General features: G+C 41.1%; 1 protein-coding gene across 5 annotated transcripts in view; it reads right to left on the bottom strand.

Moving 5' to 3' along the window:
• LOC106092677 (serine-rich adhesin for platelets) overlaps positions 1-24,863 on the bottom strand; it is a 250,128-nt gene that overhangs the window by 8,409 nt on the left and 216,856 nt on the right. For 3 of the 5 annotated variants that reach the window (XM_059364548.1, XM_059364551.1, XM_059364552.1), the window contains 5 exons: positions 20,132-20,899; positions 11,448-11,564; positions 10,789-11,381; positions 9,717-10,722; positions 1,076-1,229 (listed from right to left, as the gene is read on the bottom strand). In XM_059364548.1, the coding sequence (XP_059220531.1) occupies positions 1,076-1,229; positions 9,717-10,722; positions 10,789-11,381; positions 11,448-11,564; positions 20,132-20,899 (2,638 nt within the window). Of the gene's footprint in view, positions 1-1,075; positions 1,230-1,546; positions 1,614-9,716; positions 10,723-10,788; positions 11,382-11,447; positions 11,565-20,131; positions 20,900-24,863 lie in introns of those variants that run through there. The other 2 variants (XM_059364549.1, XM_059364550.1) reach the window with 2 other exon arrangements.

The following is a 24,863-nucleotide window of genomic DNA, read 5'->3' as shown; positions in this document are numbered from 1 at the left end:
GAGGTGGTGAAATGATTGCAAAGTGTTTTTTTTTTGGGAGGGATTGAATGTTTTTGGTATTGGTGTTTTTTTTAGTATTGATGTCGTTTCATGTTGGGTTGATGGGTTTAGGGAGAGAGGGGGATATAGGGGAAAATATATTTGAGGTAGTTGGGCCAAAAATGTTTTTTTTTTGATATGCGAGTATTTTCGAAATATTTGTTCATGCTCAATTTTGAGTGCATAGTTTATATTGGAGTGTATACATCAAGAGAATTGAGGCAAAGAGGGATAATTTTGTTTAACTCTCTTCAGCTCTCATCTCTCTCTCTCACTGTCTCTTCTCTCTCTCTCTCTCTCTCTCTGTAACTATGAACATGTGCATATGCCAAACGGTTGATGCGTTGACACCGAACTGCGTACAGTTCTTCGCCTTAGTCCTTTGCCACCATATCCATGGCGACGATTGCCATTACCCGCTGAACCAAACAAGTGCGCGTGGTCATTGACCAGATTATGCTGATACGCCTTGCCAGTGATATTGGCCGGCACCGCATACAGCATATAATTGTCATAGACATGGCTAACATCGGAATTTCTTTTGGCTGGCAAATAGGGAAGGAAGGCAAATGAAGAGGAAGTGGATTGAGTGGTTTTTAGCGAAGGTTTCCGGGCCCTGGCCAGCAAAGCCAAACGGCTGGTTGGCCTGGGCAAGGAACTCTTGCGTAGGGTACTCTGATTGGAATAGGTAGGAGGGATAATTTTCGATTTCAATTTGTACTCATAGGTGGGTGAGTCACTGGCAGGTGACAGGGGGGATGAGGGTGGTAGAGGTGGTAGGCGTTCAGGTTTTGTCGGTATGGCTATAGGGATTAAGGAATGTTTGCGTCTTTTTCGCGGCGGCTTGGGTGGCGGTATTTTTTGTTCATTTTCATTCGCTTCATCGTTGCTCACAAACTCCTCTCCCACCGCCTTGGAGATTGTTTGAGAATCGATCATGTTGTCGTTGGCGGAGTGTGTGAGAGTCATTTGTGCGGCCTCAAAAATCTCTTGAGTTTCGTTTGCAAATTGTGCTAAATTCGTTACGCTTACGTACGTCGTATTGTTGTCGGCTGTTGGGGCCGTGGAAGATTTCGTTTTGGATGTTTTGCTCGATATATGTTTCTCTGGGCCATTGTGATGGGGATTTTTCGTCGATGAGTTCGAACGTTCATGATGGTGCTGTTGGGATGTGGACCGACTCGAGTGACCTGCGAAATGATGGGAGAAAAATAAATTCACAATTAGGTTTTTTTTTTCACCATTATAATGCATAGAAAAATGAATGTAGTTAGCCTTGTTAGTGCTTTTTGTTTTTAGCAAAGTTTAATTTGGTTTTCTTAGAGGCTCTCTGGTTACTTTCTATTGTATTCAGTTGTTTTAGGAGTGCTTGCAGTAGTGCAGGAGTTTTGCTTCAAGCCAAATTTATTTTTTCAAGTTATGGTGTAAGAGTGCGCTTGGTTTTTGAGAGGGGAGGGTAACTTTAGATTAATATGACTGAATTTAAGTTTTCGAAAGGAGTTCTAACCTAAAACGTTTGTGTAAATTGGTTGGCTGTGTGGCACCCATTATCAATAGGCCCAGAACCAGCAAGTCTGTAAGAAGAGAATATTCATAAAAAGTTGAAATTAAATGAAAATCAGAGAAAAGATGCACAAAATAGAGGAGCAAAAAATATCAAAGAGGACAGAGGAGGCGATTGTTCTAAGTTTCTCTGTAAACCATTGATGTATACATAGTTGCGGGGATAATTTAAAAAGGTTTAAAATAATTCCTGATAGGACTTCTATGAAGTATAGGATTCTAGCATATATACCCGCAATAATACAATAGGTCGATATCTAATGAGTAAACAATGGAAATACAGCATGTTAAAGTGTTTTCTGGAGAGTCTATTGTGGACAACGTGGCTAGCCGAAAGTTATCCCGAGTTTTTGGCCACATCTTCAGTTAAAACAAGTAAAAGAGTGATAAGTTCAGCCGGGCCGCTTCTTAAATACCCTCCAACATGAATCGCATTTGTCAAGTTCTTTGGCCGAAATCTCTTCATGGACAAACAAAGGATAATGTATAAGAATTGCTATGCTATTTCAGCTATACCAAGTCATGAACCGATTGGGGCCATACTTGGTTTGACTTTTAAAGACCAATTTAGAATTCATTGTGCATAGATTCAGCCAAATCGGATTGGAGTGGCGCCCTACAGTGGCTCAACAAATAAAATTGGGTGATCTGCTTATACGGAAGCTATATCAGGTTACGGACCGATTTAGGCCATATTTGACACGTATGGTAAGTAGTCGTTGTGCTAAATCCGATAAAAATTGCTCCTTCTAGAGGCTAAAGAAGAAGTTTAATCGGGGGTTTGTTTATATTGGAGCTATAACAGGTTATGAACCGATTTGAACCATATTTGGCTCAGTTGTTGATGGTCAAACCAAAACACTTCATGAAAAATTTCTGTCAAAGCGAATAATAATTGCGCCCTCTAGCGGCACAAGAAGTCAACATCCATTTATATGGGAGCTATATTAGGTTATGAACCCATTTGGACCATACATGACAGAGTTGGTAGAAGTCGAAATAAAACACTGGGTACAAAATTCCAGCCAAATCGGATAATAATTGCGCCCTCTAGCGGCTCAAGAAGTCAAGATCCGAAATCGGTTTATATGGGAGCTATATCAGGTTATGAACCGATTTGGACCGAACTTGACACAATTGTGGATGGTCAAATCAAAACACTTGGTGCAAAATTTCATTTTGGATAATAATTACGCACTTTATTGACTTTAGTTGTTGTTGTTAAAATAAAACACTGGGTGCAAAATTTCAGCCAAATCGGGTACAAGACCATTTTATATGGGTGCTATATTAGGTTATGAACCGATATAGACCATACTTGACGGAGTTGTTGGAAGTCGAAATAAAACACTGGGTGCAAAATTTCAGCCAAATTGGATAATAATTGCGCCCTCTAGCGGCTCAAGAAGTTAAGATCCAAAATCGGTTTATATGGAAGCTATATCAGGTTATGAACCAATTTGGACCATACTAGGTACAATTGTGAATGGTCAAATCAAAACACTTCGTGCAAAATTTCAGCCAAACTCGATAATATTTACGCACTCTTTCGACTATACTTGGCAGAGTTGTTGGAAGTAAAAAAAAAACACTGGTGCAAAATTTCAACCAAATCGGGTACAAGACCGTTTTATATGGGAGCTATATTAGGTTATGAACTCATTTGGACCAATCTTGGCAGAGTTGGTGGAAGTCAAAATAAAACACTGGGTGCAAAATTTCAGCCCAATTGGATAATAATTGCGCCCTCTAGCGGCTCAAGAAGTCAAGATCCAAAATCGGTTTATATGGAAGCTATATCAGGTTATGAAACGATTTGGCCTATTTACCAGGGGTTGTGTTTTATATTTCGGGATAAGAGAACACAGAAACAAATATTAGTCATTCAAAACATTCGCCATTAAGTTATATACACTTTTGCATGCGTTTGAACCAATTGTCGAAGCACTTTTGCCAATCTGATTGAGGTATCTCCAAAACAACCGCTTCTTCAGATGCCGAAAAACGTTGACCTCTCATTAAATTTTTTATGTACGGGAATAAAAAGAAGTCTTTCGGTGCCAAGTCAGGACTATACGGCGGATGACTCATCAAATTGATGTTTTGAGTGCTCAAAAAAGGAGTTGTTTCATATTTTTGGAGCATTTCTTTCGACCAATCGACACGAGCCTTTTTTTGAGCGATTAACAAATTGTGTGGGATCCAACGCGAACATATTTTTTTTACCGGTCAAAAGTTAATCTAATATTGAATGTTTACTGGTCCCACAAATGCCTAAGATTGCTTCAATCACACGAAAGTTCACGTGACGATTTTGCAATATCATTTGGCGCACAGAGATGAATTTATTCTGTAAACAATTCAAATAAAGCTCGTATGTCAAAATGTTATGAGTATGTATGACTTCAAAAATGTCAAGCTTTACGATAGAGCTGTCAGTTGGCAGATTGCAACACAAGGATTGTACAATCCCGAAATATAAAAGGCAACCCTCGTAGTTAGTCATACGTGTTGGGGTACAAATCATACGCCACGGTGGACCAATTTGGTTGATTCTAAATATTTAAATAACGTATTCGCACCAGTGATGAACGTGTGAATTTAATTGATACAATTGGTACAGAGTAGCTCCCCTATATACATAAAGGGTGATATTTAAATTCATAAAAATGCATGAATTCTTTATTTGAATCGATAGTACGGTCCATATAATTTAATGTTTGAAGATTATTTCGTGCAAATGTTGACCATGACTGCTCCTCAAACGGTTCATCCACTTAGTCCAATTTTGGCAAACTCTTTCCAACATATCGGCCGGTATCTCAGGAATAAATAATTTAATGTTGTCTTAAAATGCGTCAATTGAAGCGGGCTTGTCTGTATAGATATGAGCTTTAACATAGCCCCTAAAAAAGTAGTCTAAAGGCATTAAGTCGCACTATCTATGCGGTCAATTGACCCGTCCCGAATGTGAAATAAAATGATCACCGAACTCGCCTCTCAATAAGTCCATTGTTATGCGTGCTGCGTGACATGAGGCATGAGTCGTATTGAAATCATATATCATGCAAGTCAAGCTCTTGCATTTTGGGCAAAAAAGTTCGATATCATCTCACGGTAGCGCTCATCATACCCAATTACGTTACGATTCGCATCATGTTTGAAGAAGTACGGTCCAATGATGCCACCAGCCTATGAACCGCACCAAAGTGTGACATTTTTGGATGCATTGATTGCTCTTGCAATGCTTCTGGCTGATCTTCACTCCAAAATCGACAATTCTACTTATTGCCGTACCCACTGAGCCAAAAATGAGCTTCATCGCTCAATGGAAGAAGCGCGCTATGAGCCTGCATTTTTATAAGGCGATTCATGGTTAATTTATACACCAAACTGATGATGTTTGATAGTGACACCACACACGAAACGTGCGTAGGCTTTTTAAACCAGTGTTGGCAGAAAGATAATAGCGAAAAAATCACCCTATATATGTGGCCCGATTTCATGGAATGTAGTATTACTTTCTATACCGAATGTCGTACAAATTCGTTTAAAGTTTGTGGTAGCCACATCCTTGTAAGTGTAAATATGTGTCTTACATGTATGTAAACTAGCCGAACCGGGACCGCTCTGCTGCGCCTTCTTTAGCTCTCCAATATCTTATTAGGGTGGGGACACTTCGCCCTGAAAGCGGATATCGCTGGGTACTTGGACCTAAATTTTAATACCATATTCGTTTTCTAGTCTCCAAAACCCTTCATTTGATATCATTATTGTGCCCATCGGACCACTTTCGGATATGGGTGGCGTTTTGCGGTAAGGGGGACGGTCTGCCTCCATCCGATATCTAAAAATTATATAAAGCCTATGTTTCCTTGCAGACAAACGTACACAATCTATGAAAATTTCAAGAAAATCGGTTCAGCCAAGTATTATGTAGTAATAATGGGTCTAATGGCGTTTTTGAGGGGTGGCGTGACTCCTTATACTTCCATCTGATTTTGTATGTCAAATTCGAAATCTACACCCGAATACCTTTAATTTGAGCCCCATATTGAAATGAACGACCAATATGTCTTTTTGGGGGAGTTTTGGTGTTGTAGGGTTGGCCCGATCGGTACTTAGACTCAAATTTTATTACAATATTCGTATTCTACACTCCAAAACCTTTCATTTGATACCTATATTGTCACGATGGGTCCACTTTTGATTTTGGGTTGTGTTTTTGGCATAAGGGTGAGGGTCCGTCCTCTTCCGTTACCGAAAAATTATATAGCCTATGTTTCTTTTCAGACCAAGCTACACAATATGCGAAAATTTCGAGAAAATGGGTTCTGCCATTTTTTCTGTCTATACGGAACAAACAAACCTAGTCCCATGTATCCGTGATTGGCAAATATGCCCATTTTGGGCGTTTTTGACGAGATGGGGTGACCCTCTATGCTTCGACATAAATTTGTATGAATGATTTGTTATCTACTCCTGCATACTTTTCATTTGATAGCCATATTGTCCTTATCGGTCCACTTTTGATTTTGGTTGGTGTTTTTGGGGTAACGGTGGAGGATCCGCCCTCTTCCGTTATCAAGAAATTATAAAGGCTATTCCTACTTCCTGACCATTTTCGTAATCTACTCCCGAATATCTTTCATTTCAGTCCCATATTGTCATGATCATAAAATAAACTTATTTTAAGGGGTTTTGGGGCTGGGGCGCCCCCCCCCCCCAGGAACTTGGACCCAACTTTTTTTATGAAATTCGTACTCTACTCTTAAATACCTTTCATTTGAATCCCATATTGTCCCGATCGGTCTACTTTTATTTTTGGGTAGTACTTTTGTGGTAAGGGGGAGGGTCCGCCCCCTCCCGATAACAAAAAATTATATAGCCTATGTTTCCTTCCAGAATGCTAGCTTTGTTTATAGGATTAGGCAGAAGCTTTTAGATGTGATTATATGTTCAACGAATGTAATTGACGAGTTTCAGGATTGGAGGGGGTCCATGGTGCACTCCTTCTCTGATCATCGCTACATTCGGCTTAGAAAAGCTCGACAATGAGATTACCAGAGCGGCAAAACATTGGAAGCTTTTCTGCGAGCAGGTCGATATCGTTTATGAGGCCGCCAATATAAAAAAGTTTGTCTCAAAAACGCATGTCCAAACTGAAACGTTAGTAGACGACATGGGAGCGAGAGCAGATACAACGGAGGACATATTGAGGCTTTTGATGAAAATGTATTGTCCAAAGGATATGACGGGACTTACGGAAATACCAGAATCTTGGGATATTGAGGTTGAGGTTATTATTACCGAATTTATGATAAAGTAATCCTTGAAAAGCTTCCAACGGGCTTTGCTATAGAAGGAGGCGGACTATCAGGACCATCATCTGGGCACTAGTTTCACAGCCTGGCTAGGGCTTGCATATACTCCGAAAGCCTGGCAGGAGACAAGTGGTATTTATAGGCAAGCCCGGCAAGGCCTACAGACTTGGGAAACCAAAGGCCTACAAACCTGTAAACCTAACGTCCTTTCTATTCGAAACCATAGAACGTGTTGTGGATACCATGATAAAAAGTAGGACATTCAGCGAACTGCTCAAATACAAATATCGTGCCTATGTCAAGGGAAGGTCGTTGGAGGCTGCCCTGCACGAGATTGTGCATAAAATAGAAAAGTCATTTGATGCCAAGACAATATTGGGGATATGCATTGACAACGAGGGGCTTTTAACAATGTGATGACCGACACACTAATCCAATCCTTAGACCAGTGCCAGGTAAACTGTATAAACCATATGCTAAGGAACAGCTGGATAAATTCTTGACTCCAAGATGTAAAGGTAAGGAAGAAAATGGCACAGTGAAGGCCACAGGGCGGGCATTTTATCGCCACTCCTATGGGTGACCACTATACATGACCTATTACGATTGCTGATTGAGGAGAGATTTTAATCCGTCGCAGACGCTGTTATTATAATTCTGAGGCGTAAGGATGCGAATCAGCTATGTAGGAATCCCGAAAGGGTCTTAATAGATAGCCTATGACTGCGCTAGACATAGGGGTGTCAATTTTAGCCTGGAGAAGACAGAAATCAGCCGATTCACTAGGAAAACGAAGGTGGACCAATTTGGCGGTCCACGTTTCCTCAACAGAACGATTTCGATATCACATTCACATTCAGAAGTGCACTGAAAAGGCTCGCAAATGTTGGTTAGGCACTATGTAGACACTATGTGGAAATGGAACCTGAATCCGAGGATAGTCCACTGGCTCTATAGGAGCGTGATCAGTAGTTTGGTGGACCGTAATGGAGAGAAAATGCAACGTAGGGATAACACAACAGGTTCAGAGAACAAGTTGTCCTGGCATAGGCGAAGGGATAATGACCAGGCCCACTAGGGTACTGTAGACTTTGCTAGATATCTGATCTATAGGCATATAGATTAAGAGTGAGACAGCCTTTAGGTGATGAGAGAATGAATAGAGGATAGTAGCTGATCATACTATCGCGGTATAATCGAGGCGTCAATAGGAAACCAGGAATGAATGGAAGAGGTTTCCTATCGGATACCTGAGACGACACTTAAAGTTGAGTGCGAGGTACTGCTGCCAGCGCCACATTCTTGGATTGACGGAACTCTGGCGTTGCCTTCTGGTAGTTCATGATACACGGATGAACAAATTTAGATGACAGAGTGGGCCATGGTCCTATTGTACATTGACGGCCCAGGCAGTGAGATCTCTTTCAGACTGCCTGTCCATAATACGGTTCTGCAGGCGGAGATCCGTGCGATCACTGATTGCCCTGGACATCAGGGCGATAACAGCCTAGATTCTAAGTTCACAAAAAGTCTTGGAGTGTAAGAAGAAGTGTAACACCTTCTCAGAGAATGGCGCGATCCGCATTGTTTAACCTCGGGGTCATGGCGCTCTAAGGGGGAATGAAACTTGGTTAATCAGAAGCATTTCGAGGTCAACGCGGTCCCAGTTAAGGGTGTGGGCGATGAACGCGCATGCATCACTGGGAAACAGAGCGAAACGGTTGCTAGGACGACAAAAATCCTATGGGGAGATCTAAGTCTTTAATAAACTAGGTTTTAACTAGAGGGAAGTAAGAAGGAGGTTGGTATAATATTCGGTATCATAACGGGACACATAATCGGTGCGGCAAGTGATAACATGTGGGGAAGATAATCAGACGTTGCTCGGTGCGAGAAATTCAAAAAAAATTTAAAAAATATACCGTGTGAGAACGGATAGAAATATTTCTTTGAAATGGTTAGAGCTGAGGTGTTAGCGAGATTGTGTGCAAAATGTTAAGGCCCTTAGTTGTCCAGGCGCCTTTTAGCAGGCCGATAAAGTTGGTCATCTCGGTATTTCGAAAACTTGTTGGGGCTGGCAAATCTTCGATTTCCAATCTTTTTTTGTTGGATAGTGCTCAAAAATACCAACAAAAAGGTCAAGATATCTCTCTACCCGCTCTCACACGATTTTGTCCTACTGTACGTTGGAGCATTTCCTATGCGATTGCCCGGCTTTGGCGGTTAACAGACACCGGCACTCAGATGGATACCAAAATGCCAGACACGAAGCAACTTAGGGGCGTGGTATGAACATCAATTAGCAGCTCGATATTCCTGACTTTGATATTCTTTTTCGAGGTTATTTTTTTTTTATTCCATATAAACCGAACCCCCAGATCTGACTTCTTTATCTTCTGAAGGCCTCAGTTTTTGGACGATTTGACTGAAATTTTGCGTGTGACGGTTGGTTATTACTGTCTACATCTATGCCGAGTTTGCTCTGAATCGGTTCATAACCTGTTGTGGGTCCCAAATAAACCATTCGGGGACTTCTTGGGCATCTTGGGCGCAATTCAATCCAAATTGAAAAAGAAATTTCGAAAGACGCTCGTCTAAGTTACTGCGTGGTGGAAGGTACATAAGATTCGGCCTGGACGAATGAAGTGGTGAAGTCGAAGATTTGGTCCAAATCATAGTGGAAGATTGTCTTGGAACTCATTCTTTTTTTTCTGGAGGCAATAATTTGGCTTTTCTTAATTTTTTTGTACTTTATTTTGTTTTAAATCAAACTTGGTTGCCTACACTTACCCTTCGATTTAGAAAGTTTCTCTTTGTCTTTGTCACTGCGTTCCTGGCGATGTGAAGAAGAACGTGTGGAATTATTACGCTGCTCTTCACGGCTGGAACGCGAAACAGCATTTTTGGCCGATGTACTCTCGGGTGTTTCATAAGTTTCGGCTGTGGCCTTTTCTGTGGCAACAACCGCAGATCGCTTCATTCTCTGTGAATCACGCAACTCATCCTTAGAGCGTCGCCCACTGCTAGTCACTGGAGTGGAACGCTGTAAAGTTGACTGATGATGATGCTGCTGCTGCTGCTGTTGTTTGTGGCAATTTTGGGACAAGCTGTCTCTGGAATCTGTGTGTCCAGTGGCATTATCTTTGCTGCACTCAACGCGTTCTCTGTGTGCCGAAGAACGTGTGGTACTGGATGAACGCTTGGACTCACTGGGCGCAGAAGATTTTGAAGTCTTCTCTTGTCTATGAGCTGATGAAGAACTAAACGAAACATTGTTTGAGGCTGTAGAACGTTTTGTCTTTGCCCGCGAACGATCTTCACGTCGAAAACTGCTGCGTATTTGCTGCTGTTGTGATTGTTGCTGCTCTTCGCCGGATGAATATTGCGAATGATACGATCTCTGGGAGTCAAGGGAACTAGAACGACTCTCCACCTGGGATTTGTGAGACTTGTGACGATTCACTTGTCCTGAGCGAGATGGCTTATGGGGAGCCTTCGCTTGTTCATATTCCTTCTCGCTGGACAAAGAACGTGAACGGGCACGTGGACAACATTCCACAGAAGATTGAGACGAAGTGCGTTCCCTTGATTTGAGACGCGTGGGAGAAGGTGTGGAGTGTCGGGAGGTTTTCTTGGCTTCGGAGGCAAATGTGGAGCGGGATACCTTGACGGCTATGCAGGTATCAGTGATTTTTTCTGCTATGGCCTTTTCGTCAATGGTCTCAAGTGGCTTGGAATTGCGTCTTTGTAGAGAACGCCTTTTGCGATCCTTTAGAGCAGCCTCATCGGAGAGTTCCTGTAGTCCGAAATACAGGAGATAAGCAATAAATGAAGCACAGATTTATGACAAAAAAATACTTACTCTTAAAGTTTGATCAGCACTTTCATTCATTTCACTCAAAATCATTTCATCCCTTTGCAGATCCATCTTGCGATCGTAGACATCTTTCACCTTGAAAATGGGTGTTATCTCATTCGCAATATTCTCATACAAATGTTCTTCGTCTTCATCTAATTCAGCCTTATTCTTAAGGCTCATCCTTTCAGCTGGTTTCAGCTGGCTAAGCCTTTTCTTCTCCCCATGAATGTGACTGTGGTTCAATAGATCCGGTTTGTCATGCTCCAATTGCCAATTGCGTCTCATTGGCTTTTGCTCATCTTCTTTTGATGCCAGCGCCGATGTTTCTTCACTCAGTCTTCTTAGGGGCAAAGAACGTTTGGGTGAATTTCTGGTGTTGGAAGAATTCGTTGATAGTTTCGTTTTCAATTTGTTATCGTGTTCAGCTTTCGATGCCGCTATACCAAAATAGGACAATTCATGTTCTCGTAGTTGACGGGCTCCACGGGCTTCTTTTATGATCTTCAAAGAGTCTTTGGTGGGCAGACTCGTTTGGAATGGTGGAGGTGGTGGTTGTTTGGAGGTTGAATGAAGTCTAGGCGGCTCAGAATCTTGAACTGTACACGGAAGAGACGTGGGATAGGAAATTAGCCAACATTTTTGAGAGTTATGCCTAAACTTACTATTTGTTACGGTTCTGGGCTTTGCTATGGGTGGCGTCATTTTTAGTGGTGCTGTTGCTTCACCTGCAGCTTGTGGTGAGTGCAATTTGATGCTCATCACATTTGAGGTGGGTAGGTCTGTAAGAAAATATTCAAAAATGGAGATGAAACAATTGGACACCAGGTATTGATTGGAGCTTTAAGCATTATATTAAATTTTGATTTCGTGGAAGGGTTTTCGTAACCGATTGGCTTAATATTCCGTATTTTGCCTACTGTAATCAAAAGAAAAAAAAAATGTAAGGTAAGCGTTTCAAACAAAACGAGTAAAAATGTTTTAAGTACTGCCGGGTGGATTCTTGGGAACCCACCACCATTTATTCTGCAACAAATTTCCCCATATGAACTCAGTTGAAAACATGTGTGAATTTCGCAAGTTTCTAGGGGCCGTAGAAGACTAATGGGAAGATCGGTTTACGTGGGATCTAAATAAGATTATTGACCGATTTGGACCGTACTTGCCAAAGTTGTTGAAAGTTATAACAAAACACACCCTGAGCAATCTCGGATAACAATTGTGGTTTCCAGGGGCTCAGGTGTCAAATCAGGATATCGGTTTATATGGCAGCTATAAGGTAATTGACAGACTTGAACCGTACTTGAAACAGTGGTTGGAAATCATTACAAAACACTTCGTGCAAAATTTCAGCCTGGGGTTCAATAAGGCAGAACCGGGGATCGGTTTCTGTGGAGGTTATATCCCAATCTGAACTAATATGGCGACATATATCAATAAGAAATGTCTGTGTGAAATTTCTAGCGGCTAACTTTACGCGTTCGGAAGCTATTATTATTTCGACAGACGGAGGGACGGACGGACATGACTAGATCGGTTCAGAATGGCGAGATAACCAGAATTTTAAATACTAGGGCAGCATGTTTTTTTTTTTTTTAAATCGCATAGCATTATCGTAAACTACATAAAATTCTAAGTAAATCCTCCGAAGAAACCATGTATCTGAAATGAAATCCTAACCCATGCCTCTCAACTTGGAAATGTATATGATAGCCTGTGCAAAAAAAAAAGTAATGGTAACAAGTAAAAAGGCGCTAAGTTCGGCCGGGCCGAAATTTTGGATACCCACCACCTCGGGTATATATGTAAACCAACTCTCGTCTCATTGTTTAATGATGTAGACCAAAATATTGATCCTTTGGTAGTTTTATCCAAATTTAGAACGATCTGAACCTGAATCTACTATAGGGATGTCGAAAAGCCTAACATAAGTCACTGTGTCAAATTTCGGTGAAATTGGACAATAAATGCGTCTTTTATGGGCCCAAGACCTTATATCGAGAGATCTGTCTATATGGCAGCTATATCCAAATCCGAACAGACAAGGGGCTAAAACGAGGGGCCTAATACAACTCACTGTCTCAAATTTCGGTGAAATTGGACAATAAATGCGTCATTTATGGGCTCAAGACCTTAAATCGAGAGATCGGTGTATATGGCAGCTATATTGAAATCAAGAACGATCTGGGCCAAATTTCAGAATGATGTCGAAGAACCTAACACAACTCACTATCAGACAATAAATATGCCTTTTATGGCCCAAAAACTTAAATCGAGAGATCGGTCTATAAGGCAGCTACATGCAAATCTGGACCGATCTGGGCCAAATTGAAGAACGATGTCGAGTGTCCTAACTGAACTCACTGTCCCAAATTTCAGCAAAATCGGACAATAAATGCACTTTGTATGGCCTCAAGTCCTTAAATCGAGAGATCGATCTATATGGCGACTATATCCAAATCCGGGCGGATTGAAGAAGGATGTCGAAGGACCTAACAATACTAACTGTCTCAAATTTTGGCAAAATCGGACAATAAATGCGATTTTTATGGGCCCAAGACGTTAAATCGAGAGATCGGTCTCTATTGCAGCTATATCCAAATCTGGACTGGTAAGGGCCAAACTAAAGAAGGAAGTCTAGTTTCTTAACACAACTCACTGTCCCAAATCGGATAAAAAAATGTTGCTTTTAGGGGCCTTAGACCTTAAATCGGCGGATCGGTATATATGGGTGCTATATCAAAATATAGCCCCCATATATACCGATGGGGACTATATTTTGTCCGTAGCGCAGAGGTTAGCATGTCCGCCTATGACGCTGTACGCCTGGGTTCGAACCCTGGCGAGACCATCAGAAAAAATTTTCAGCGGTGGTTTTCCCCTCCTAATGCTGGCAACATTTGTGAGGTACTATACCATGTAAAACTTCTCCCCAAAGAGGTGTCGCACTGCGGCACGCCGTTCGGACTCGGCTATAAAAAGGAGGCCCCTTATCATTTAGCTAAAACTTGTATCGGACTGCACTCATTGATATGTGAGAAGTTTGCCCCTGTTCCTTAATGGAATGTTCATGGGCAAATTTTGCATTTTTGCATTTGCATATCGAAATATAGTCCGATATAGCCTATCTTCGAACTTAAACTGCCTATGCACAACGTTTTAGCTCAATATCTCAATTTTTATGTAGCATTATGGCCACTGTGTAGACGGAACGTAGATTTGAAATGTGGCCTGAATCCGAGAATAGTCCACAGCAGAGTGATAAGACCAGCACTTACTTACATCTCAGTTGTTTCATGGAGTGCAGTGGAGAAAAAGTGCCACGTAAAGATAATACCAAAGGTTCAGAGAACATGTTGTCTTGGCACAGGAGGAGCGATGAAGACCACTCCAACTAGGGCACTGGAGACTATTCTAGATATCCGACCCATAGATATTCAGTTGAAGTGTGAGGCGGCCACTGCGGCTTTGAGACAAATTTACTAAAAAATCGGTTTTTTATACCCAACACTATGGAATACGGGGCATATTCATTTAGTCATTCCGTTTGCAACATGTCGAAATATCAATCTCCGAGCCTACAAAGTATATATATTTCGGATCTTCGAAAAATTCTAAGACTATTTAACGATGTCCTTGTGTCTGTCCGTATATCCGTCTGTTGTAATCTAATCTAGCTAAAATTTGGCACAGATACGTATTTTTGTGCACACTGGTTAAGTTCTTGAACGGGCCATATCGGACTATATTTAGATATGGTCCGCAGACCGATCTCCCGATAAAGGGTCTAATGTCCATAAATGCCTTACATTTAGCCGATTTCGCTGAAATTTGAAATAGTGAGTAGTTTTAGGCCTCCCGACATCTGACCTGATGAACGGTCTGAAGTCCATTAAAGCTTTTTTTATAACCCGATTTCGCTGAAATTTGAAACAGTGAGTTATTTTAAGAGTGCCGATATCTGACTTCAACAAGGTTTAGATCGGACTATATTTGGATATAGCTGCCATAAAGACCGATCTCCTGCTAAAGAACCTGAAGCCTATAAAAGGTTTATTTTTTACCCGATTGCGCTGAAATTTGAAACAGTGAGTAGTTTTAGGCCTTCCAATATCAACCCAAATATGGTTCAGATCGGACTATATTTAGATATAGCTGCCATATAGACCGATCAGCCGATAAGGGGCCTGAAGGCCATACAAGCTTTATTTAATACCAGATTTTGTTGAAATTTGAAACAGTAAAAAGTTTTAAGCCTCCTAACATCGGACCCAAATATGGTTCAAATGGGACTATATTTAGTTATAGCTGTCATATGGACCGATCTGTCGATAAAGGGTGTATACAGCAGCTATATCTAAATATCGTTCAATCTGAAAAATATTTGGGGGAGGCTTAAAACAACTCAATGTTTCAAATTTCCGCGAAATCGGATAAAAAATAAAACTTTTCGGATTCGGACCCTTTATCGGGAGATCGGTCTATATGGCAGCTGTATCCAAATAAAGTCCGATCTAAACCAGTCTGATGTCGGCAGGCTTAAAATATATCACTGTTTTAAGTTTAAGCGAAATCGAGTATGAAACAAGTAAGAGAGTGCTAAGTTCGGCCGGGCCGAATCTTATATACCCTCCACCATGGATCGTAATTGTCGAGTTCTTTGAGCAATGTCTCTTTTTAGGCAAACAAAGAAATGACAAGAACTGTTATGCTTTTGGAGCTATTTATGTATATAGTCCGATTCGGACCATAAATGAATTGAATGCTGAACATTGTAGAAATCATTGTGTAATATTTCAGTCCATTCGGATAAGAATTGGGTCTTGTAGAAGCTCGAGAAAGAAGCTATAGATCGATTAAGACCATTATGTTTGTATGATGAAAGTCATCGGAGAAGCCGATGTACAAGATTTTAGCCAAATCGGATGATAATTGCGCCCTCAAGCGACTCAAGTAGTGAAGATCCAAGATTGGTTTATATGGCAGCTATACCAGTTTATGAACCGATTTAAACCATACTTAGCACAGTTGATGAAAATTATAACAAAACACTACGTGCAAAATTAATGCCAAATAAGAAGATTTGCGCCCTCTAAAAGCTGAAGAAGTCAAGACCCAAGATCGGTTTGTATGGCAGCTATATCAGGTTATGAACCGATTTGAACCATACTTAACACAGTCTTTGGAAGTGATACTAAAACACCACGTGCAAAATTTCAGTCAAATCGGACGAAAATTGCGCCCTCCCGAGGTTCAAGAAGTCAAGACCCAAGATCGGTTTATATGGCAGCTATATCAAAACATTGACCGATTTGGCCCATTTACAATCTCAACCGACCTACACTAATAAAAAGTATTTCTGCAAAATTTCATGCGCCTAGCTTTACTCCTTCGAAAATTAGCGTGCCTCCAACAGACAGACGGACGGATGGATGGACGGACGGATGGACGCACGGATGGACATGACTAGATCGACTTAAAATGTCATGACGATCAAAAATATATACACTTCATTGGGATTTTAGATGCATATTTCGAGGTGTTACACACAGAATGACGAAACTAGTATACCTTCATATGGTGGAGGTTATTTAGCAGCTATATCCAAACATGGACCGATTTGACCCGTTCAAAAACTTAACCAGCATGCAAGATGTATCTGTGCCAAATTACAGCTCAATTGCAATATCTCAATTTTTGAAGGCTGTAGAGTATTAACAAGAGGCGGAAGGATAGACGGACAGACACACGGACATCGTGAAATTAAAAAAATATATGTGTCGTTTATCGGGTCGGGAATTGATATTTCGATGTGTTGCAAACGGAATGACTAAATGAATATACCCCCTATCCTATGGTGGTGGGTATAACAAGTAAAAGCGTACTAAGTTCGGCCGAGCCGAATGTTATATACCCTCCACCATGGATCGCATTTGCCGAGTTCTTTTCCCGATATCTCTTTTTCTACGCACCACCGAAGGATGGGATATATTAATTTTGTCATTTTGTTTGCATTACATCGAAATATTCATATCCGACCCTCTAAAGTGTATATATTCTTGATCAGCGCAAAAATTTAAGACGATCTAGGTATGTCCGTCCGTTGAAATTACAGTCTTCAAAAATGGAGATATTGAGCTCAAACTTTGCACAGATTCTTTTTATACCCTCCACCATTGGATGGGGGTATATTAATTTCGTCATTCTGTTTGTAACACCTCGAAAATATGCGTCTCAGACCCCATAAAGTCTATATATTCTTGATAGTCATGTCATTTTAAATCGATCTAGGCATGTCCGTCCGCCTGTCCGTCCGCCTGTCCGTCCGCCTGTCCGTCCACCTGTCCGTCCGTCCGTCTGTCTGTCGAAAGCACGATAACTTTCGAAAGAGTAAAACCAGCCGCTTGATATTAGTGTAGGTCGGTTGGAATTGTAAATGGGCCAAATCAGTGCATGTTTTGGTATAGCTGTCATATAAACCGACCTTGGGTCTTGACTTCTTGAGCCTCTAGAGCGCGCAATTCTCGTCCGATTTGACTGAAATTTTGCACGTGGTGTTTTGGTATAACTTTCAACAACTGCGCTAAGTGTGGTTCAAATCCGTCTATGTTTTGATATAGCTGCCATGTAAACCGATCTTGAGTCTTGGCTTCTTGAGCCTCTAGAGCTCGCAATTCTCATCTAATTTGGCTGAATTTTTGCATGAGGTGTTTTGATATGACTTCCTAAGTAAAGGGTGATTTTTTTGAGGTTAGGATTTTCATGCATTAGTATTTGACAGATCACGTGGGATTTCAGACATGGTGTCAAAGAGAAAGATGCTCAGTATGCTTTGACATTTCATCATGAATAGACTTACTAACGAGCAACGCTTGCAAATCATTGAATTTTATTACCAAAATCAGTGTTCGGTTCGAAATGTGTTCATTCACCGTAACGTTGCGTCCAACAGCATCTTTGAAAAAATACGGTCCAATGATTCCACCAGCGTACAAACCACACCAAACAGTGCATTTTTCGGGATGCATGGGCAGTTCTTGAACGGCTTCTGGTTGCTCTTCACTCCAAATGCGGCAATTTTGCTTATTTACGTAGCCATTCAACCAGAAATGAGCCTCATCGCTGAACAAAATTTGTCAAAATTTGAACACATTTCGAACCGAACACTGATTTTGGTAATAAAATTCAATGATTTGCAAGCGTTGCTCGTTAGTAAGTCTATTCATGATGAAATGTCAAAGCATACTGAGCATCTTTCTCTTTGACACCATGTCTGAAATCCCACGTGATCTGTCAAATACTAATGCATGAAAATCCTAACCTCAAAAAAATCACCCTTTATTATGTGCTGAGTATGGCGTAAATCTGTACATAACCTGATTTAGCTGCCATATAAACCGATCTTGAGTCTTGGCTTCTTGAGCCTCTAGAGCGCGCAATTCTCGTCCGATTTGACTGAAATTTTGCACGTGGTGTTTTGGTATAACTTTCAACAACTGCGCTAAGTGTGGTTCAAATCCGTCCATGTTTTGATATAGCTGCCATATAAACCGATCGTGAGTCTTGGCTTTTTGAGCCTCTAGAGCGCGCAATTCTCATCCGATTTGCCAGAAATTTTGTACAACGGCTTCTCTCATGACTTTCAACATATGTGTCGAATATAGTCTGAATCGATCAATAGCTTGATACAGCTCCTATATAAACCGATCTCCTGATTTTGCTTCTTGAGTCCTTACAAGGCGCAATTCTTATCTGAATGAACTGAAATATTACACAATGACTTCTACAATGTTCAGCATTCATTTATGGTCCGAATCGGACTATAACTTGATATAGCTCCAATAGCATAACAGTTCTTATTCAATATTCTTTGTTTGCCTAAAAAGAGATATCGCGCAAAGAACTCGACAAATGCGATCCATGGTGGAGGTGGTTTAGCATTTCGATATCCTTCTTCAATTTGGTTCAGATCAGTCCAGATTTGGATATAGCTGCCATATAGACCGATCCGTCGATTCAAGGTTTTGGGCCCATTAAAGGTGCATATATTGTCCGATGTCGCCGAAATTTGGGACAGTGAGTAAGGTTAAGCCCATCGACATTGGGGCTTTGGGGCGCATTTTTTTGTCGGATTTCGCCGAAATTTTGGACAGTGAGTTGTGTTAGGTTCTTCGACATTTTTCTGAAGCTTGGCCCATATCGATCCAGATTTGGATATAGCCGTCATATAGACCGATATCTCGATTTAAAGTCTTGTAGTCCGATTTCACTGAAACTTGACACAGTGACTTATGTTAGGCTTCTCGATCGGTTTATTTTTAGATATGTATGTATAGTTATTAAAAAGACAAATATTTTGCTATACACAATTACACAATGACTTGTTTAGCTATATCGAAATATGAAAAATCCGAACATATTTCGATATAGTTGCTTTGGGGCATAAGATATGCATTTTTCACCAGATTTTGTGGAAGTGGAAAGTTCGGCCCGGCCGAACTTAACGCCTTTTTACTTGTTCCATTTTCATATGTAATCTACTCTACCACATTAGTAATCTGCACTTCTTTCGCTTTTAATTGATACCTATATTGCCTAGGTTAGGGGATTCAAAAGTTCCAAGGCCCCACAGGTCCCTCGTGGGTCCAATTTCTTGCACATTTGTAGTCTACTCGTTAATATCTTTCGTTTGATATGCATCTGGGTTGGAGCACTTCCCATTATGGGGTTCTTTTTTGCCCCTATGGTAGTCCAATGGCCTTTGTCCCCCAAAAAAATACATCATATTTGTGTTCCTGGGGTAAACCCACATCAACATACCCAATTTCAGCGATATCGGAGGTGCGCCCTAAAAGTATAGTTTTGCCTTCTGTTTGGTTGCAAATTTTTTTGATGGTCCCGCCAGTATTCGAGCCCAGGCGCTCAGCGTCATAGGCGGACATGCTAACTTCTGCGCTACTGTGGCTTCCCTTCTCTTTGGTTAGTAAGTGGTAAATTGTGCTTTAAAAGGGATTGCAGTAAGTGGAGTTCCAAGGTCTTTTGATGAGTGATGCCGCTTACTTGACTATGTCTTTCATTAGTGGGCCTAATTTTTTTATAATCTATTGTAGAATTTCAAAATTTTCTACATAGGATAACAGGCCATTCCATTACGAGTATATTATTATGGATCTTGCATTCTGATTAAATACAAGGTCAAGCAAAAATTTTACACTTTCTTGCCTTTAAAGGAAAAGGTACACCTACATAAATTGTGCAACACTTTTCTTTGCTTATGAAGATGATCTACTTTTTTCAGAAAAACAAATTTTGAAAAATGTTTCTTAATATTCCCTTGTTCAGAAGTTACCTGTTTTCTCCAAAGGTCTTATTGTGGCTGCTGCAGGTTTTGCCATAACATCATTGTCAGTATCAATTTTCCATATTGTCTTCTTGGCCTTGAGGCGACTCCAACTGCTGGAATTTTCCAAACAATGATCATCTTCGTATGAGGAGCTCTCTTGCGTTCCACCACCGCTATCGCTGTCGCCATGACCACGGAAGTAGTGTTTAACCTCCTCATCGGCACTGTCCTCGTCATCCTGCGAGATGGTGGGGGCATCATAGATAAGACGCAATCTTTGCAGTTGCTGACTAACTGGTATTTGTTCGTTGCCCAAAAAACTAAGACGTGGTCCCGAATTGCGACGGGCAAAGGAAGCTCCTGAATCTGTAGAGGTTTTCCTTGAATCGCTAGAAAATCTGCGAGAATCCAGAGTAGACCATGAGGAATTCGATGAGAAACTGGTGGACTTGTAGAGCTGTAAACTTTCATTGCTAGTCTTGGCATCTGTAAGGCAGTCGTATAAAGAAGTTGAAGGGGGTGATGATGTGGTCTCCTGATGGCTATGCGAACGCAAGAAAATTGGCGGTTGTACCATGGCAGTGGCCTCTATGGAAGCTATGCTCAGGCGCCGCATGGCCTCATCGAACTCTGTGGCCGAACGCATGGTCTTTATGATCAAGGTTGTCGACTTGAGACCCTCATCTAGAATACGTTGATGATCTTTGAGATCTTGCAACAGCATTTCTTGGGCGCTGGGCCTTCGACGGCGCTGTAGGCTGCCCCCTAGACGACCTGTTTAGGTAGCGAAATTTGGATTGATTGATTGGTTGGTTGATAGTGACTTGGAGGAGTATTCTCTTCATGGTTGTTTTATTAGCTTGATTATGGTAAGTAATGTCTATCCTTGTTTTCTTTTCATTTGTGGTAGTTTAAAAAATGTTTCTTGTTTTTTGTTGATAAATCTTTAGGATTTCTACTTTCGTTTAGGTTTTATTTAGTTGGCAAAATAGTAGAGTGATCTACGCAATTTTATGGCTTCTAAAGCTTTTCTTGTTTAAGAGTTCAAAGAAGAGTTGAATTATTATATTTTTTTTTGTTTTGTTTTGAGTTTAGGAAAGTTAAGAAGAAGAAGAAGAAATAGTTTAGTTGAGAATTAGTGAAATTAGAATTTTTCAGTATTTTCATAGGATTAATAGAGATATACTTTCGTTAATAACTGAAATATTATGATCTGGCCTAAAAAAGCATACTTTAAGCAGAATTTGGGTTTTTTTTGTTCAAAAACATTTTCAAGGCATGCAAAGCAGGTGCTACCATGTGCTTAATTTGTTTATCTTTGGCAAAGGGAATGCTAAAAAATTGCAAAGATTTTTACCCTATTAAAGCTTTTATTATATAATTTGCAGAAATGTTTTAAATCAAATGGGAATGATCGTAAAATATATTTGACTAGCTGGACCGGGCCCGTTTCGCTGCGCCTTCTTTTACTTTATATGGAAAACAATTTTCCTTGGAATATTTATTTTCGACAATGAAATCTTTATTGGTCTACGAATTTAAGTTTGAAAATAGCTTGATATTCTCATGATGTCTGATTTAGGGGTGTTTTCAGGGGAGAGGTGGTCCCCCAGGCCCTTGGCCCTGAAAAAATATTAGCATCGTGCTCTTCTCTCAAATACCATTTATTTAAACCCCATATTGCCATTGACTTAAGAGGAGTTTACAGGATGAGACGTCCCCCAAACACATGGCCCCAAAATTAGTTATCAAATTCGTTTTCTAATCTCAAATACCTTTCATTTGATCCACATATTGGCATGGTCGAAAAATTTTTACCCTTGGGGGTGTTTTGAGGAAGGGGTGATGCCTTAAATCCATGGTCCTACATTTTGATATCAAATTCGTATTCTACTCCCAAATACCTTTATTTACGCTCCATTTTGTGATGGTAAGTCAAAAATAGCTGTTTGTGGGGTATTTTGGGAAAGGGGTGGACCCCCAGAAAGTTGGTCCCAAAAGTGGGTATCAATTCTTACTCTACCCCCAATTCCATTCATTTAAGTCTCACATTGGCTTGGTCGGGGTGGTCCCCCAAACACTTGGACCGACAATTGGATATCAGATACGTTTTCTAATCTTAAATACCTTTCATTTGTGTCCCATATTGTCGTGATTGGTGTATATATATATTTGGTAGGTTTTGGGGTGGGACGCCCCCCTAGGTACCCCATCCGAAATTTGGATACCAAATTTTCGTTTGTAGGTTGCTATAAGGGAGCACACAAAAATTTTGCTTAAATCCCAAAACCCATCTCCGAGATCTGGCGGTTCTGAAAATTAGGGTAAGGGGGAGGGTCCGCTCCCCCTTCAGGTATTCAAAAATGTAGTACCCTATTTTCACGATTTGTTCCAAATTGCACAAAAATTTCGAAGATCCAAACAAAACTAACTGTCCGAAATTTCGGCGAAATGGGACAATAAATGCGCCTTAAATCGAGAGATCGGTCCATATGGCAGCTAAATCCAAGCCTGTACTGATCTGAGCCAAGTTGAAGAAGAATGTCGAAGGGCCCAAATTTTGGCGACATCGGACAATAAATGCGCATTTTATGGGCCCAAAATCTTAAATCGAGAGATCGGTCTGTATGGCAGCTATATTCAAATCTGGACCGATCAGGGCCAAATTGAAGAAAGATGTTGAAGGGCCTGAAATAACTCACTGTCCCAAATTTCAGCAAAATCGGATAATAAATGTGGCTTTTATAGGCAGATCGGTCTATATGGCGGCGATATGAATATATAGTCCGATATAGCCCATTTTCGAACTTAACCTGCTTATCTCTTTAATATCCTGCTGGAGAAGATTATACGAGATGCATATGTGAATAGATATGGCACACTACTTATAAGAGAACACATTCTTCTCGCTATTGCTGACGACATCGATATTAGAGATCGGTCCCCGGAAGAAGCAGTCGCAGCCTTTGAATGTATCGAAAGAGAATCAACGATAATGGTTTTTGCAGTAAATAGCGATAAGACAAAGTGGATGATACCAACTCCCACAAAGCCCTGCAATCCCAAGCAGATAAGGACAGTGGTAAAAGGAAAAAGGAACTACAACTTTGAGATAGACAGTAATTTTATGTAACTCGGCACCGCCATAACCGAAACAAATGACAACAGTTTTGAAATAAAGCGAAAGATACTATTGACTAACAGATGCTACTTTAGGTTGAGCAAGCAGCACTATGTAAGACACTGACACTACCCGTGCTATCGTATGGCTCCGAAGCATGGGTGCTTGCAAAATCAGATGAGGTAGTACTTGGAGTGTTTGAGAGAAAAAATGCATGGACCACGTATGAAACACGAGCTGCATGACGACGATACCATAGTTAAACGCATCAAAATACAACGGTTGCGTTGGCTAGGTCATGTTTTCAGAATGGATGAAGAAGCTTGAGCAAAGAAGTCTTTTGAAGGCGATCACGGTGGTACACGTAACCCGGACGACCAAGAGCCGGAGGAGAGCCATTCGCCGTATTCGTAATCTCCGAGCCGATGGACAGTCATCAAAATTTACCGTGGGCGAAGTTACGAATGTCATTCGTGGGGACAAATCATCCAAGGCGTTGGGCTCCGACGGAATCTCTACATTGATGTTGAAGAATCTAAATTTACCTGAAGTTGAGTACCTTACTACTGTCCTCAAACTGTCTTTGAACACTCTTATAGTTACAGATGTCCGGAAAAGGGGTAGAGTGATCCCGCTACCGAAGCTTGGAAAGAATCTGAGTTTGTGAGAGTCGTACAGACCGATCTTCCTTCTCTCACCAGTAGCAAAGACGCTTGGGGCATTACTCCTCTTAAGCCTCGTAGGAAAATTTCCATTCGCCGAGCATCAACATGGATTTCGAAGACTGCATAGCACAGCTTTGCATGTCATCACCGCACACATTTGCCGTGGCTTCAATCAGCTTAGGCCATGTGATAGGACGGTGCTCGTGGCACTGGACCTATCGAAGGCATTCGACACGGTCAGCCATGCCAAACTAATTGAGGATATCGCCAACACGTCCCTCCATCCAGGCCTGAAACGCTGGGTCGCAAATTATTATTTGGGGAATTTAGGGATAAGAAGTCGCTGCACCGTAGTGTGAAACAGGGAGTTCCCCAAGGTGGAATGATATCTCCGGCACTGTTTAACCTCTATTATCCTCTATTCCACCCCCTGCAGACGGCATAGAGATCGTAACATATGCGGACGATCATGGCATTAGTCTCCCCACCCATTGTTGATATCTGTGATAGGTAGAACGTCTACCTCAACGAACTTGCCTCATATGTTTCTGATATCTGCCACCAAATCTTCAGCCACATAGTTCACTACAAATACGCGTGAGATGAATACTGAGCTGACTGTGATGGTGGATGAAGAAATGATTCCGACCATCCAGTGTCCCAAAATACTTGGCGTCACATTTGACAGCTCTTACACATTCTCCCCACATACCACAGCAATTTGCGAAAAAGTCAAAAGTAGAAACAAGGTCTTCAAGTCACTTGCTGGCAGCACTTGGGGTGCAGACAAAGAAACCTTCTTGACCACGTACAAACCAATTGGCCGGTCAATGGTAAGATATGCAGCGCCAGTGTGGTCTCGTCAGCTTTATGCCTTAAGCAGAAGCCTTAAGGTTGTTCTACATGATCTAGAGCATGCGGTTCAGCGCTACAAGAGAAAACCTCTAGATCA

The sequence above is a fragment of the Stomoxys calcitrans genome, chromosome 3 (assembly GCF_963082655.1).
Source record: "Stomoxys calcitrans chromosome 3, idStoCalc2.1, whole genome shotgun sequence".
NCBI classification, from domain to species: Eukaryota; Metazoa; Arthropoda; class Insecta; order Diptera; family Muscidae; genus Stomoxys; species Stomoxys calcitrans.
Note: the sequence above shows the minus strand (reverse complement) of the source record. Positions and strands in the feature narration are given on the sequence as shown.